This window comes from Abramis brama (genome assembly GCF_963993115.1).
Source record: "Abramis brama genome assembly, chromosome: 10".
Classification (NCBI taxonomy): Eukaryota; Metazoa; Chordata; class Actinopteri; order Cypriniformes; family Leuciscidae; genus Abramis; species Abramis brama.
In genome coordinates this window covers 34,083,269-34,102,127 of record NC_139972.1, presented here as the reverse complement: position 1 = coordinate 34,102,127, position 18,859 = coordinate 34,083,269, and the positions used below count along the sequence as shown (strand labels likewise).

Genomic DNA, 18,859 nt, shown 5'->3' with positions numbered 1-18,859 from the left:
CTTTAATTAGGAGAGGTTCACATGCCACATACTACTAAATTATACACAGATCAATATCACTACCGGCTGGTGAAGGCTGTGTTAAGACATACATTTTGTAATTTAAAAGTCAAACACAACTGAGAACATGGTGTATTAATCTAGTTCTATAGTACCATATTCCCACTGACACTTTACATATATGTAAAATTTAAATTTCAACTAGAATACCTTTCCAAAGACTCACAACCTCATTATTGTGTCTGTGTTATCAGTACATTTTTAGTTACAAGATTTTTACCCACGTTTTTAATGTTTTTAGTTAAGGAAAACTTCTGGTGTGCTGTTTATGCAAATCAAGCAACCAAACCACAGCAGAGAGGTCTTCAGAGACTTGTTTTATGCTATATAAAAAAAAGCATGTATGGTGATTCTTAGGTCTTCTAAACAGAGCACACATAGGCTAGACCTGATTCTCTGCACATTTACACATTCTCTGAAGATAAAGTGATGGTAATGTCAGATCGTATCACAGAAGGTATTTCTGGTAATGCAATTTCATGTACATGTATATTGTTAAACTGACTAAATAATTCATATTCGCATGATGTATTAAACATTGTGGCTAAATTATACAAAGCTGATAAGCATGAAAACAGTTGGTTACACTTTAAGGTTAAATTTTAAGGTGTCGTTGTTACAATGCAGTGGTGCAGAGTAATATTAATTAACTAAATGTACTTACTGTAGGGTTAGAGTTAGGATTAAGAATAGGTTTAGGGTTAGTTGTGTGTAGCTACTTGCATAATTGCATAATTTATAGTTATTACTATATTAACTACATGTAGCATATGTAACAAGGACACTGTAAAATAAAGTGTTACCAAACAATCTTTTTTTGAGGTAAAAATCATGTGAACTGTGTCTTCTTTCATCCTCAGGCCAATGAATCCATCCTTTGCTTAACGAAAAATGGAAAATTGAACATATTTTTAATTGATGTTGTTTGAAAATATTGGGTACATAAAATACACTTTCTTCAGTTTGGGAATTATTTTATACTGTGCTATTATATTCTTTAATGCCTTTATAATTATTGCAATTTGTCTGGAAAGGACTTTACACCAGCCCATGTACATTCTGATTGTATGTTTGTCCATCAACTCTGTGTTTGGAACAGCTGGCTTTTTCCCAAGGTTACTGACAGACTTGCTGTCTGATACACACTTGGTGTCCCGTGAAGCATGCCTCTTACAGGCTTTTGTCATTTATTCATATGCATCAAATGAAAATACAATATTAATGTTAATGGCATTTGACAGATATGTAGCAATCTGTAATCCTTTACAATACAACAGCATAATGACTCCCAGGATTTTATCTGTTTTAATAGCTATAAGCTGGATTTATCCAATGCTTTGTGTTGGTATTGCTGGTATTTTAAAAGCCAGACTGATTATGTGTGGTAACAAACTGTGGAAGGTTTATTGTCACAGCTGGGAAATTATCAAGCTGTCATGTGCAAACACTATTATTAATAATGTTTTTGGCTTTTTCATAGTGAACACAACTCTTATCATGCCTTTAAGTTTTATATTATATTCCTATGTTAAAATTCTTATAATTTGTACAAAAAGTTCACCAGAGTTCAGGAGAAAAGCATATCAAACTTGTATTCCACACATAGTGATCCTTTTAAATTTCTCTATTGCTATTTTTTGTGAGGTCACTCTGAGTCGGGTCACGACTTTGGATCTCCCTCTAAGCCTGTCAATTATTCTTTCACTGCAGTTTCTTATTGTACCACCCATCCTGAACCCTCTTGTTTATGGTTTAAATTTTCCTGAAATTCGCAAAAAAATTATATGTATTATAAAAGCATCCAAATAGATGTGTTTTTGATGTACACTGTAAAATCTAATTAGTTGGACTTACTTGCATGCAAACCGATTGCCTTAAAAAAACAAGTAAAGTGAAATAGGAATAGCATGTGGTACTGACATATGCTTAGCTAGTATAGTTCACTTACACAAGAGTTCTAGTAACTAAAAAAGAACTGTAGAGAGTACTTGATAATTTACTTTAAATAAAATATAATTGTTACCATTGTTGTGTTTTGCAGGCTGAATAGTGAAGTTTGTGTGACTCAAGTATGATCAATTGCAAGATTGTCACAAATATAGAGGGATTATATCAACACAATTAAAAGTTTCACAAGGTGTGTAGGACATAAGTGTTAGCAACAAAATTATAAAAAAATCATTAATTGACATGAAATATATTATACATCATTCATTCATTCATTCATATACATACATATACATATATATATATATATATATATATATATATATATATATATATATATTACTTCTCTTCCTTTGAAACCGAATAAATGATTTCTTGTTGCAATTGCTGCATCAATGGGAAGTGAATTACAATAGTATAAATGAAGTTCCAAGTGCCCAAAGGGATCACTAATCGCCATAATGGTGACTAAGAACATTTTAGGAAAATCAACATCAATTTATCAATTTAAGTCAGCTTATGTGATGTTCTCTCAAATGTATCAGTTGTATTAAAATTTCAACATTCAAGATAACTTTGGGAAATGAGTGAATGCAAACAGAGTCCATTAAGTGAAAAGTCCATCAATATTTTCCCCGCCTCAAAAACCACACTCAAACTAATCAATTAATCTGAACTTGGGTTCCCTTTCATTCGGTCACTCCTACGTCACGTCGGTAGGAGTTACCAGCGAATTGGGATCACGCTAGGGAGACCAATTGCCTTCGAGTGAAACTAAAATGAGCCAATGAACATTGGCATGCAAGATTTGCATTCAGCGCCCCGCCTGCCAGTGCGGGTATAAAAGCGGAAGTGTGAGTGTAGCATGTCTGGAACGGACTCTCTAACACCAAAAGACCACACAACCACTCAACAATGAGATCCAATGTTTTTTTCTTTAATCTGTAAACAAATAGAGCTCATCAGTGGATCAACGGGGCTTCAGCTTCTCTCTCTCTCGTGTACACACATAATATTCATGGAGAGAAGCAACATTACGTGTGCTCATGAGCCTCGCGCACAGGTAGACTAAGGCTATTACCAAACTTAAACAAAAATAAATAAATAAAACACATGTAAATAAAATAATAAATCTGATTACCATACATTTATAATCTTTCTTGTGATACATCACATTAATACTCTTATTAATACATAGTATAGTACATTAATTGTATACTAGATTGCAAAACCATATGCATTAATTCAGATATTTGTATGTATTAATTCAGATATTTATATGTTATAACATGCTATGATGAAACAAATAATCAATTATAATACCATTTGTACAATCCAAAGAAAACACTCAAAGCGCATTTAACAGCATACCATGTGCAGGCCGCACCACGTGCATCACGCACGAATCTATGAATCTGATTCATTCCCATTATAACACTCTTAATACAGTACATATTTATTAACCCTCAGAGGTCTGGGGTGTTTTTGGGGTCCTTGAGGTGTTCTGACATGCCCTGACATTTGTGCTTTTTTCAGTTGCTTATAAACATATCAATGGCAAAAAAAAAGTACACTCTATTTAGCACAAACAGGACTACCATAATATGTGAGCCACATGTATGTACGTTTTCATTTTTGAGAGAATAATGTTTATGCATGGTTATTGAAAAAACTAAAAATGAAAGTTTCTGAAATAAGGCCACAAAACACATACTAAATATGTGTCAATAAGACTTTTGACTTTTGACTAATCGTTCTTCAAAATGATGTGAAAATCATCCTGCCTAATCATTCACATAAAACGATACATTGATTTTAGTTTTGTGAAACACTTTCTGTTTGGAAAGGCAATATGTGGATGGGGCGTAAACGATCATGCATATTTAGTGGTTCACACCTGATGAGACAATGCCCCTGCATACTTAATTAGCCATTCATTCAGGTGTGTCACCTATAGCTAACTTAAATATACGAGCTTGATAAAAATGATCATTCTAGAAGAAAATTTCAGATGGCATTTAGAGGCTTTTGCATCTGAACTCTTCATATATACACACACATACATACATACAGTGGTTAAATTGGGCCGGGGCTCTCCGGGGCTCAGCCCCAGCACATAAGCCTGCTCTCGTTTGCAGTCAGTTGCCTACTGGAAATTATGTCACATAAAATTTGATGAAAGTGATGCTTTTGAAAACATATTTCTGATTATAAATGAAAGATTTTGAAATGGCATGTCTATTTTGTCTCGAGGGAGCGGAGAACAATCGGGACACGGCCGTTCGTGTTCAGCTGCTTAATCTCGTTGTCAGTTGATCGCGCACCGCTCGCGCATGCCATGCGCATCTAGGTAGGCTACTACTCAGAACTCCGACACGGATAAATGTACGCAGCAATAATGAATGTTCCTGGGAGATCCGTAGTTGCGCGGGATGTGGAAGCGCGCAAAAGTTCCAGAACCTTCTACTGCCTTGAAAAAACAAACAAAAAACAAAACTCACAAGCTGCTGCAGCAGATCAATTTTGTCAAGTTGATCAGCACACGGACGCGCCGGCGAGTGAACTGGACTCTCGTCTCATAAATGAACCGAAACTCATCGTATAAGGGAGCCTACTTGCCTGACAGACCTGATAAATATATCTATAGAAAGCTTGGAAGGTATTCTTTTAAACAGAACAATTCAAAACGAAAGAAAACAGACCGCTGCTTGTGTAGCCTAATCCGTATGAAATGTGCATTTCTCTCTGGCGCGTTCACTACTGCGAAGATTGCGAGGACAGCATCGTCAACTTCATCTATGCAGGGCACTGACACAGAAAACACTTGTTTATTAATAAACAATTAAAATGTCTCCTTGCTATATTTTACATATTCATAATCATTACTTTTGCCGTTTTTTTGTGACAGCTTTTAGCTTATTGGCAGCGCCACCCTTAAATGTTACATGAACGCGTCACCACCGCATCAGCACAGAAAACAGGAAAAAAAATTTCAATCCCTGTTTTGGCAGGGGGGAAAACTGATCAGAAAATGTAACGAAACGTTGTAGAAATGTAGTGGAGTAGAAAGTATAATAATTGCTGCAAAATGTAACGAAGTAAAAGTCAAAAGTATGCACTATTGATTCTACTTAAGTAAAGTAGGCCTAAAGAAACGAAGTATTTGTACTTCGTTATATTCCACCACTGCTGATTAACAGTAATGTAAATGCTAAATGTCCTAATACCTGTTGATACTACAACAAATATGCTCTTAACCCTCTGGAGTCTGAGCGGTTTTCTGGGCCCTTGAGATGTTCTGACATGCCCTGATATTTGTGCTTTTTTCAGTTGCTTATAAACATATTAATGGCAAAGGTGTAAATTCACTCTATAAAGTACAAACAGGGCTACTATAATATGTGAGCCACGTGTATGTACATGTTTTCATTTTTGAGAGAATAATGTTTATGCGTGGATATTGAAAAAACTAAAAACTAAAATTTCTGAAATAAGGCCACAAAACACATAGTAAATATGTGTCAATAAGACTTTTGACTAATGGATGTCGTCGCCTATAGTTTTTTCTTCAAAATTATGTGAAAATAGTCTTGCTTTATCGTTCAAATAAAACCATACATTGATTTAAATTGATGTAAAACAGGTTTTGCTTGGAAAGCCAATATGCGAGGGGGGCGTGAACGAGGAGTGGTTTACACCTGAATTACCACCCACTCTGCATAATGATGAGCCATTCACACAGGTGTGAAACTGCTGAGCCTGCAAGGACAAAAGATATTTAGAAGAAGATTTATATTGACCATTTAAGATTTTGCTTACATCTATCTTGTACATATGTTTTGCTATTTTATTAAAAAGGTTACAATTACAACAATAATTACAATTTCAACAATATTTCAAGTGTACTCTTTCTTTGTAAAAAAAAAAAAAAGATTATAGGCCTACATTTTATCTATGTATTCATTACTTTGAATATAGTCAACATTGGAACAGCTAACATCTTAGTTGATGACTTTTTTTTTGACAAAAATAGTAGGCTATTTTATATATAGAAATTGCTAAACAAAAGCTTATGATTTATACTTATTATTACTTATTATTATAACTTATATACAAAAGCTTCATATTTGTTAATGAAAAAATTATTAAAATTAAGATACAATTGATACAAAACAAAATTCGTTTTAAAGAAAGGATTTGTACTTTTTTGTTTTGAGGTCTCTGTGAATGTTTGAAAGTCTTTTAGTGTTTTTTTTTAGAGCGCTCGCGTCCATAATGGAGAACTGTCACGTAATATTGTTTTTTGCCAGCTGTGGTAAACAGCGCGCATCTATGCCGTTCATTCATTATAAACAGAAACCCGAGAAGGAAAAACTTACTAGTATTCCTCAGCTCGTATTCATCGTATTCCTCATTATTCCTCACAGCGCTGCGAGACGCTGTTGTGATTGCTAGCCTATATTTACTTTAAATCCAGGAAATTTGTTAATGAAAAAATTATTAAAATTAAGATACAATTGATACAAAACGAAATTCGTTTTAAAGAAAGGATTTGTACTTTCTGTTTTGAGGTCTCTGTGAAAGTTTGAAAGTCTTTTAGTGGTTTTTTTTTAGAGCGCTTGCGTCCATAATGGAGAACTGTCACGTAATATTGTTTTTTGCCAGCTGTGGTAAACAGCGCGCATCTATGCCGTTCATTCATTTATAAACAGAAACCCTAGAAGGAAAAACTTACTAGTATTCCTCAGCTCGTATTCCTCGTATTCCTCATTATTCCTCACAGCGCTGCGAGACGGTGTAAGCAAGTAATGTTCTGAATAAACTTGTGTTTTGGTTTTCTTGAGCTGATGGGGGGCGTTCACAGGATTGTGCGGATTACCTCAGCCATTTGCGTTTGAATAGCGCACGCTCTCCGTGGGCGGAGTCACATTACATTTGAATTAGCTCTAATGAGGTTGACTGGAATCGCTCTCTTTTAATACAGATTTCACAAGATGAGAATATTTGTTTTTTATATAAATTACTTCATTAAAAAGAAGAGAATTCAAGCTTCATGCCTGTGTGTCTGAATGCCTGTTTGACTGAGTATTCGCTTTGTTATTGTTCATTTTCGGACGCGTTTCAGAATGGACTACACGGACAGAGAGAAGGCAGAACTCGCTTCGTGTTTATTTTTCTTTATTTGGCAAAAAGCACAACACTATGTTTTTATTGTGAGTATACACAAAAATAATACACATTTAACAGAATCGATTGATGTATGAAACTTGTTTTGTAAAACCAAAGTCAAAAGAGTATTTAGGGTCTCAATTCAACTCATAAGGAAAAAAGCGACCAGATCACGCCGGCGTGATCTCCGACCTCTAAGGGTTAACCTTGCAGTTTTTCACATATCATGTAAGACACAATTTCTCCATTTCTTTGCACAAAACTCTCCAGAAAATGCCATTTAATAGTTTATTTTTCAAAAACAAATTCCGGGGGGGCATTCCGGACCACCCTAGGGAGAGCCCCCCCACATAATAAATCCCAATTTAACCACTGCATACATATATATATATACACATACATATATATATATGCATACACACACACACACACACACACATATATATATATATATATATATATATATATATATATATATATATATATACACCACCAAATTGGTTCACAGTTGGAAGCATCGCAATTTTTTTTTATTTTTCCACAAATTGTGCTTGCAAATTGTATAATATCCAAGGTAAACATGTCTAGTAATTGTGCAGTTAATTCTCATACTGTATTTTCAGTTTTGGAATATTTATCCTCTCCCCAAATTTGTCACTAATAAAACACAATACAAATTATTTAAAGAAAAAAATTATATTTACCTTTTAATAGTTTGTTTACATCTACCTTTTAAATATATTTTTTATTAAAAAGGTTACAATTACAACAACAATTCAAGTGTAATCTTACAGTATATTATACAGTAAAAACTGTACCCAAATCTAGTCAACAAAATGTTGTCTTTCATATTTCGCCTGACTGTAACGTTGTTTTTATGAAATATTAGGGCATATAAATGTTAATTTGCAGTTTAATACGTTGCTTATACAAATAGCCTACATTTTATTTCAACATATTTCAGTCGATTTTTACTCATCTCAGTATAGCAATACAGTTTGCTAAAACATCATCATTCATTCACACACGCGATTTAAATTTAAACTGTCTTTTTGCAAGCTGTGGTAAACAGCGCGCATCTCTGCCGTTCATTCATTCATAAACAGAAACCCAATTCACGTGAGAAGGAAAAAAACTTACTACTGTATTCCTCAGCTCGCTCCTCGATATACCCGCACTTCTGAGGTACATTTTCCATTATTATTATTCCTCACAGCGCTGCGAGACGGTGTAAACAAGTAATGATCTGAATAAACTTGTTTCTCAAGCTGATATGGGGGTGTTCACAGGATTGCGCGGATTGCCTCAGCCATTTGCGTTTGAATAGCGCGCGCTCTCCGTGGGCGGAGTCACATTACATTTGAATCAGCTGTAATGAGCTCGACTGGAATCGCTCTCTTTTAATACAGATTTCACAAGATGAGAATATTTGTTTTTTATATAAATTACTTCATTTAAAAGAAGAGAATTCAAGCTTCATGCCTGTGTGTCTGTATGCCTGTTTGACTGCGTTATTGTTCATTTTCGGACGCGTTTCAGAATGGACTACACTGACAGAGAGAAGGCAGAACTCGCATCACGTTTATTTTTCTTTATTTGGCAAAAAGCACAACACTTTGTTTTTATTGTGAGTATACACAAAAATAATACACATTTAACAGAATCGATTGATGTATGAAACTCCTATGGAAAATCAAAGTCAACAGAGTATTTATGAGTTTCTTTTACACTGATAAAAAAAGCGAGCTGGTATCGCCGGCGATACCGCCGACCTCAGGGGGTTAACAGTCAACCAGATCTCTTTTCTTTCACTAAACAGAACTAATTAAAGAACATACCTGTAAACAAATAGAGATCATCAGTGGATCAACGGGGCTTCAGCTTCTCTCTCTCTCGTGTACACACTAAGCATAAAATACTAATCAGTTAGCATCATGATGAATTTCATAAAATCGTATTGCTACACACTTCATCACGACCAACATGCTCAAATGATGAAACACACTCCAATTACACTTATTGAGCGACAATTATGCCTTTAGACAATAAACATCATCATACCATAATATTCATGGAGAGAAGCAACATAACGTGTGCTCATGAGCCTCGCGCACAGGTAGACTGAGACTATTACGGATCGCACGAGGGGAAACCCCAGTAGTGTTCCACAGTATCCAGAACATGGTGCAACAAAATGTTTCCCACTCACAGGGAAGGTGCGTACAGCAGGTTGATCAGGCCCACTGCAATCACCCGCAAAAGGTGCCTTAAACACCATTAATCTCAAATGAAACTTCATCTTGGATCTGGAACAACAAATGTGCATAAAACGCACTGACTCACGGAGAATTAACCTTACAACGAAAAAAAACAACAATATTGTAATACAATGCAATATTCTAATACAATAAATTCTCATTTCAATAAAGATCTTACAACCCCACCAACTGGATTCAGTGTTCTGATAGATTGAGTCATGTTCTCTATCAATCTGTTGACAGGTTTCACCATTCTACCCACTCTGGTTCGAACTCTCATTTCTCCTTGACCAGGGGGTGGCTCAACAACTCCAGCAGGTGAAACACAACGGTCATCATGGAGAACCGCCTCAGAAAGCGAACTGCGAGAACCACAACTCAGTCCTTCATCTGGAATGACTACATTGCTAATCTCTTTGGTACAATCATCTTTTGACACCAACTGCTCCTGACCCAATGACTCAGGGACTACATCCAGTGACGCAGCACTATCAGACCTGCAGGACAACCTTTGCTGAGGATCCTCAGAAATTGTGGTTCTTTCCACCCAACTAGCAACTCGATCAGACACAGAACACATCTCAGATGCAGAACCAACGTCATCCAAGGATGCACTCCTGCTTCCAAGGACAGATTCACCACCATCCCCAGGTGATTCAGGACCTCCCAACTCGAGCGGCAAGAAGTTAGCTTGCAATAGCAAATTACGATGAACAGTTTTCTCTTGGCCCGTTTTGGTGTTACGAATGCGAAAAATATGGCACTGGGGGTTCAACGCAACTACCCTATAGGGCGTGGACTCCCACCGGTCTGCTAATTTTCTCTTCCCACGTTCACCTTTGTTGGCCAGGAGAACTTGATCGCCCATGTCAATGCTACAGCCCTTCATCTTCCTGTTGTAAAACTCGGTCTGGCGTTGCTGACTTGCATCAATGTTCCTCTGAGCGACAGTCAGAGCCTCTTTCAGGTCATCTCTCAACCTTTTCACATACTTGTCGTAATCAACAACGTCACAATCTCTCTCAACATTACCAAACATCACATCCACGGGTAGCTTCGGGATTCTACCAAACATTAGGTAGAATGGAGCATAACCCGTGGACTCGTGTGCTGTACAATTGTACGCAAAAGTCAGTGTCTGAAGCAGCTGTGACCACTTTTCCTTAGACCTTGGCGGCAGTGCTCTGACCATGTTGCCCAAGGTTCTATTGAACCGTTCAACATGGCCATTACCCATGGGATGATAAGCAGTTGTTCTGGACTTTTTTACCCCGGCAACCTGCAGCAACTCTCGGATCAGTTGGCTCTCAAAGTTAGCCCCTTGATCCGAGTGGATCCTGTCAGGGAAGCCGTACACACAGAAATATCGGTCCCACAGCTGTCGGGCTACCTGCTTTGCTGACTGGTCACGACACGGAAAGGCATGTGCCATACGGGAAAAATGATCAGTTACGACTAACACATCCACATTACGGCCTTTGGAGCTTTCTGCAGTCCAAAAATCGATACATACTAGCTCCATTGGGCTTGACGTTTTAACGCTCTCTAGCGGGGCTCTACCTTCAGGTTCGAGCGTTTTACTGACAACACAGCGCTTGCAACACTTAACGTACCTACGAATGTTGCGTTCCAATCCGACCCAGAAGAACCTTTGCCTTGCCAGATGCATAGTTCTACCTTGGCCCTGGTGCCCTGCTTCATCATGGACGCCTGTCATCACCTGCGTGATCAAAGAAGATGGAACAACGAACTGTAACCGTTTCTTTCCCGCAAGGTTATCTTTGCTTATGCGATACAGTACACCATCAAGTATCTTCAACTTGTCCCATTGCTTTAAGACTCTGGGCACCTTATACATCTCACCAGCACGCTCACGACGTGAGGCTCTCTTGCCCCTATTGAAGTAAAACAGGACCCTGGACAGACAAGGATCGCACTGTTGCCTATCTCGGAGTTCATCTAAGGAGAAGACAGGTAACGGGCACTGCCCAGGAGGCAACAAATTCTGGGTGTCTTGGGCAATCCAGGAGACTGCTCTCGATTCAACTCCCGCTTCCCAGTCACTGTGACCTTCTAACACTGCAGACACCTCGGCACTGGAAAGCGGACCACGGGTTGGCGTTACATAAGGAGGACATTCAGCACTCTGGATACCAGCACTAAGCCTGAATGCATCCTGCACTGTGTCTTTCTCACACTGTTCTGCTTCCTCAAGCAATGCAGTGTAAGGCTCATTCAACAGCCTCTGACTAACCCGGTTATGGACAAAGGGTTGACGACTTAAAGCATCGGCCATGTTCTTACTGCCTGGAATGTACTTGATGCTGAAACGATAAGTCGCCAACTTGGAAACCCATCTCTGCTCACACGCGTCAAGTTTAGACTTTGTAAGGATGTAAGTTAAAGGATTGTTGTCCGTCCAAACAACAAATTCATGGCCTTTCAGCCAATGGCTGAATTTGTCGCAAACGGACCATTTCAAAGCCAAAAACTCTAAGCGGTGAGCAGGATACTTTGCCTGAGCGCGCGAAAGGGCTTTGCTAGCGAAAGCAATCGGCCGAGCTCTAGTCTCACCCTCTGCGATCTGCGATAACACAGCGCCCACCCCATCCATGGACGCATCAGTGGACAAAATAAATGGGCGACTAAAATCAGGATGTGTCAGAACCACGGAATTTATCAGAGCGGCTTTTAGCTGCTGGAAGGCCCTACTGTGCTCCTCTTTCCAGTCACTAGAACTCAACTTCCTGAACACAGCAGCACCCTTCTCAGGAGGCTTCTTGCCCCTCGGCGCGGCTGTCAAAAAAAACAGGGGTTTCGCGATGGTAGAGCAATTTTGGATGAACCTCTGGTAATACAACACCATTCCAAGGAATGATTTAATCTTCCTTTGGGATGGTGTTACCCCATCCTCCATCATCAAATCAGCCTCCGTCACTGCTCCTATAGCACTAACCTTGTCTGGGTTGGTCGCTACTCCTGAACCGTCAATAATGTGCCCCAAGAATCGCACACACTGCCGGAGGAAATGGCATTTTTTAGGGGCTAGCTTTAACCCGTGCTCTCTGAGCCTACCGAACACCATACCGAGTCTCTTGATTGCCTCGCCCTCATCTGGCGCGTATACAAGTAGGTCATCCAGATAGCAGAGTAGTGTCAAGAAATTTTGATCGCCAAAGATATTTGTCATCAGGCGCATGAAGCTAGCGGGGCTATTGCACAACCCTTGCGGTAAGCGATTAAACTCGTAAAGACCCATCGGTGTTGTGAAGGCTGTAAGATTTTTGTCTTCCTCCGCCATTGCGATATTATAAAAACCGGAAGTGAGATCCATCGTGCTAAAGATCACGTTTCCACCCAAGGCCGCCAAGCAGTCTGCTTGGTGTGGTAAGGGGTGAGCGTCCATGATGGTCCGGGCATTAAGCCAACGGTAATCGACACAAACACGAAGATCACCGCTTTTCTTCCATACCAGGACCAGCGGAGACGCCCACTCACTACATGACTTCCGGATAATCTCTTGCTCTTCCATCTCAGAGAGCACTTTTCTCAGTTCCTGATACTGAGCCGGAGGAACGCGCCGGTATGGAAGTCTGAACGGGCGGTTATCTGATAGTTGAATCCTATGGACAAACTCTTTGGCCTTACCACAATCTAGCTTGTGTTTAGAAAACACATCTTGATGTCCCTGCATCAACTGCAAAAGCTGCTCTTTCCAGTACGGAGTTACTTCGCAAGACTCGATATCAAGGTCACCAAGACCAAGCTTCCGCATCGCACTGTGAAAATCAAAGGGAGAACTACTCGTATCCGCACTATAGGAGACAGACTGGCTCTGAACACTCACAGTCTCTCCATTACCATACCCAGGTTGCACGTCCAGGTCTTCGACCGCTAAAACAGGAGATACATCGGCTATTTTAGCATTCCGCCTCAAAGTGACCGGCTTACTAGATGGGTTGATCACCTTAACCGGCACCCATCTGTCACCAGGTAATGTGGCTATAACACGCCCGACTAAAACACCTTTCTGATGAGTTTGTGCCTTAGACGGCTCAACTAACACAGTACTGCCCACAGAAATAGTGGAACTCGCCGGGAGTCTGCCCCACACAAGGTGTTCGTGCTGAGGCAAAAGTGTAACGGCCTGAGTGAGCTTAACAGTACCGACAACGTTTTGGATACTACCACCCTCCCATCTGTTATGCCCAGACAGCATACTCAAAAAACGCTGAATCTCTGGTTCCCCTGTAGAATTTGTCTGATTCATGACACGCCAATAACTTTGAGATCGCTTAAGTTGACTGAGAACGTACTTGATCACATTAGTACCAATAATGAACTGGTCTTTTTGCCCTGGTACGACCAAGGTAGGCACAATAACCGAATGACCATACACATGCAACTTTAGCTGATGGATGCACTTGGGCTTGACCCGAACACCACCACAACCGACAAGCAAAACATCAGTGGGAGGCTGAACAGGCTCAAGGGTCCCACATGCATCCAACAACCTGCGCTCAGTTTCCTCATTAATAGTGCATGCCATAGAACCAGTGTCTAACAGGCCTTGGCAAGTGACTGTATCATTCACCAACACATCGGTATAAAACAAACTGTCAGCTTTTTCCAGCTTTGCAATGTCTTGGAACAAAATTATACTGTCACTTGACTCAACCTGACAATGGCTGCTATAGATGACCATTGGGTCGTCTTCACTGATGAGAGGCTGACCTTCAACACTCACATTGCCCCCTCCCCAATGTGAGTGATCTAGTTTCCCTGATCGTCACCAGTCTGGGCCACAGCTCGGCCAGCAACCTTGCGACACTCCCTACGTTGATGCCCAATCTCTAGGCAAGCAAGACATCTTTTTTCTCTCATACAGTGGGAGCGAGTCGAGTGAGATCTGTCTCCACAGACTTCACATGAAAGGGATCGATACCACTGTGATGTTCGGGGACGTGGTTCTGAAGCAGGTAGGGTCGTGTGCTCCAGCACCCTTTCTAACATTTTCAGCACACGCTCTAAACTACCCAATTCTGCGGCTTCACTTGTTTTAGGGTGCGGGACTGCAGTACACGATGCAGAGGTTACGCCCATACTTTCGCTTCCTACTGCTATCTGAGTGCTGACAGGTTTTTCAGCAACAACAGCCTGATTCACAGCAACTTTAGGTGCAGACGGAACCAGCCTCCAAGATTTAAAGTCTCTCTCATGCTCGTCGATAGCCTCTTGGACCTCCTCAGTTGACCATTTGCTTATGGGCTTGCACCTAAAAACACTGGAAAGGTCAGGATTGGGACAGTTCCTGATAAACATCATTGCAATCTCTGAGCTCATATTTTCCATCTTTCCACCACATCTTTGCAGGTGAGCATCTGCTAGCTCGGCTGCCTCATTCAACCTGACCCAATAATCAACAGGGTGCTCGTTAGGCTTCGGCTGTGTCGCATAAAAATCGGCTAACGGCTGGCAAGAGCCAGGGCTTTCGCTAAAATAACGCCGTAGTACCTCATAGACAACCTCAGGACAGAGTACTGCAGCCGGGCTGCTTTTCAGCTTGACCTTAACAATGCTCTTTGCCGCAGAGATGATTCAATATCTCTTCCACACTGTCGGCTTTGTCGCAACCCTTTTTGGACAAATATACCTCCATCTGCTCAATCCACTCCAGGATGGTGAACTTATCACTACCATCCCCTCTGAACACTTGTGGTTCCTTAATGTCAGCTTTGACTATGAGATTTAATTTGGACAAACCAAGATTCGGGGACAGAGGCATTGTCCTAGAGGGCTGCTGCTCAGACGACGGAGCGGAACCAGGTAATGCTGAAGTCTGGTTTGTTAGCAACCGTGTGACAATGGAGTCACCTATCTGGCTTCCAAGCTCACCAATAAGGTCACGTAGTTGCTGCGTAACATTGTCACAACCAGTATTGGCAGGAGTGGAAGACTCTGGTTTACACGGCTTGTTATTGTGAAGCACAGTTGGAACAGTCACAGAATCATAGGCCAACACACGTGGTTTACCGACTTTAGGAACGCCTACCCCAAAAAATCCTCGACCCCTGCCAATATGTGGTGTTACCAGGTCTTCATTCTATCCCCCTTCGGCCATTTTAGAAATGGAAAATGACAACAATGAAGATCATAAACAAAAATCAACTTTACAGTTATTGTACGTTTTTCCAAGCGAAGAAGAAAACAAGGAAAAAATAAAAATAAAAATTTAAACACAACAGTCCAATGAGCGCGTGCGTGGTGTGTGAAGCGAGAGTTCAGTACTATCAATGTCCAGACACTACCACCAAAACGTCAACGATGAAGATTCTTTGGTCGTCGATTTCAGAAGCGTTGTGATCCCGCGTTGTCGAACCCCAGCGATCAGCTGCAGCAGATCTGGTGCATCCGGGTCACGGCACCAAATTATGTAGCCTGTCTGGAACGGACTCTCTAACACCAAAAGACCACACGACCACTCAACAATGAGATCCAATGTTTTTTTCTTTAATCTGTAAACAAATAGAGATCATCAGTGGATCAATGGGGCTTCAGCTTCTCTCTCTCTCTTGTGTACACACATAATATTCATGGAGAGAAGCAACATTACGTGTGCTCATGAGCCTCGCGCACAGGTAGACTGAGGCTATTACCAAACTTAAACAAAAATAAATAAATAAAACACATGTAAATAAAATAATAAATCTGATTACCATACATTTATAATCTTCCTTGTGATACATCACATTAATACTCTTATTAATACATAGTATAGTACATTAATTGTATACTAGATTGCAAAACCATATGCATTAATTCAGATATTTGTATGTATTAATTCAGATATTTATATGTTATAACATGCTATGATGAAACAAATAATCAATTATAATACCATTTGTACAATCCAAAGAAAACACTCAAAGCGCATTTAACAGCATACCATGTGCAGGCCGCACCACGTGCGTCACGCACGAATCTATGAATCTGATTCGTTCCCCTTATAACACTCTTAATACAGTACATATTTATTAACAGTCAACCAGATCTCTTTTCTTTCACTAAACAAAACTAATTAAAGAACATACCTGTAAACAAATAGAGATCATCAGTGGATCAACGGGGCTTCAGCTTCTCTCTCTCTCGTGTACACACTAAGCATAAAATACTAATCAGTTAGCATCATGATGAATTTCATAAAATCGTATTGCTACACACTTCATCACGACCAACATGCTCAAATGATGAAACACACTCCAATTACACTTATTGAGCGACAATTATGCCTTTAGACAATAAACATCATCATACCATAATATTCATGGAGAGAAGCAACATTACGTGTGCTCATGAGCCTCGCGCACAGGTAGACTGAGGCTATTACGGATCGCACGAGGGGAAACCCCAGTAGTGTTCCACCGATGACGCTCCCTCCCCAAACAAAACACCCAAAGAAAAGTTCTGCTATTTTAACACTATGTTCTCTTGTGAGGTTCATTAAGAAAAAACTTAGTATAAACAAATTAAAGAAAATAATACAATGTAAAAAAAACAAATCAAAGAATAATTCACACCAGTTACACGAGCATACACAAATCGCTTTCTGCTACGGAGCCGACCAGTTGTGTCCTCTGAGTGAATGAGCGTTCGGATAGTGTTTTCCTCAAGCTCAAAGAGTCTGCTGTTTCAAGACCTCTCTGTGTTGGTGTTACGGTGCTTCACACTAAGAGAGCGTTTCTGAAAGAGCAACACGAGTGAAGATCGCGTCCTTTTCAGGATGACGTTTCACCCATGTGTTTCTGGATGTGGTCAATATCTGCCACCGGTTGATGGTCACGATCGCTGCCTCTCGTGTTTGGGCCTTGCGCACGCTGAGGCAGTTCCCACTGCGGGAACATGACCATCGCGATGTTAAGATCGAGACTGAGAACCCTCAGACGAGGGGTAGTCCCTTTGGAGATTCCCCGATCTAGTTCTTCTTCTGGTTCAGTTCAGAAGAAGGCTACTTCGGCTAATCCCATTGGTGGTCTGAGGATTACAGTGATGAATGACCCGCCGGATAAAAGACCCCCACGGGCCCCCCACTCCTCTGCATCGCTGCCATCAGAGTCTTCGCAAGGGACAGCCGGGCCATCTCGTGTGGCTCCGGTTGTTTCCTTCGGATCAGATGTCGATCGCTGCATCAGAGGAAGAGCGGTCATCTTCTGGGGATGACGACTCGGTTGCGTTGCCCCCTTCGGGTGTGGTAGCGTTGTCCGAGCCGGACCCAGAAATGAAATTGGCTATGCTTGCCTGGGTGGCCGCGAGTGTCGGGCTCGTGTGGAATCCTCCACCGTGTCCCAAACCCTTGCGGCTCGACGATTGGTATCTCGGGGCGGGCCGTGCTGGTTCTCACGAGGTGACGAGATCGTGGACGGCCCCTCTGGCGGCCCGACACAGGTCAATTCCCTCCTCCTCCCTCACCACTCTTGATTGCGGGGCAGTGAAGGGATACGAGGGCATCCCCCCAGTGGAACGGTCGGTGGCGATGCAATTGTGTCCCAAGACCGCGTCCACCTGGCGGGGTAACCCCGGGCTCCCCTCCCACGCATGTAGGTTGTCTTCCTGTCTGACTGGAAAGGCTTACAGTGCGTGTGGAGAAGCTGCTTCTGCCCTGCATGCCATGGCGCTTCTCCAGGTCCACCAGTCCAAAGCGCTCAGTGACATGCAGGAGGGTGGTACCGACCCAGGGGTGCTGCAAGAGCTGCGTACGGCGACGGAAAGTCACTGCACGTTCCCTGGACCGGGCGATGTCCACACTCGTGGTCCAGGAGCGACACCTGTGGCCCCCACCCCCGCCCATGCTCAGCCTAAGCAGCAGCCTCCACCTAGGCAGCAGGGTGCCGGCCGCAAGAGAGCTGCCCAGCCCGCTCGGAGTTTGTCTAAACCCCCTGGCAAGAGGAGAGGGAAGCGACCCTGAGACGGGCGACCCAGAGGACGTGACTGCTGCTCTTCAGGAGTGCATGTCTGCACCACTCCTTCCCCCAGAGGAGGGTCGGGGGGAGAATCTTTGGTTTCGTTTTGTTTCTGTTCCGCTGCTGGCCACCCGGTCAGCGGTACCCAAAACTTCAATAAAAGAGCAGTTTCCACTTCCCCTGGGTCACACACGGCCGAGACTGGTAGTTCAGGATGACGCTCAATTGCCTCGCCGCTCCCAGTCTCCCCCGTCCAAGAGGGCCAGAATGACAGTCTGCGCCGCCACGTTGCCTCTCCGCTCTCATTCCCCTCTCCCCAGCGCTCAGATGGCAGTGACGCTGCCCCGGCCTCGTCACTCTCATCTCCCGCTTGGCAAGGAGGATCCCGGGCTCCGCTCCTCATTTTCCCTCCTTCCTTCGCCTCTGGACGAGGAGCAGCCGAATGCCTCTGGGCCTTCACTGCCGTCT

General features: G+C 41.7%; 1 protein-coding gene across 1 annotated transcript; it reads left to right on the top strand.

Annotated features, from left to right (window-relative positions):
- Positions 1-978: 978 nt before the first annotated feature.
- On the top strand, positions 979-1,869 carry LOC311091042 (olfactory receptor 6N2-like; the record flags this gene model as incomplete). The annotated part of the gene is made up of 1 exon (XM_084126773.1): positions 979-1,869. The coding sequence occupies one exon, from the start codon at positions 979-981 to the stop codon at positions 1,867-1,869; it is 891 nt and encodes a 296-aa protein (XP_083982899.1).
- Positions 1,870-18,859: the final 16,990 nt, after the last annotated feature.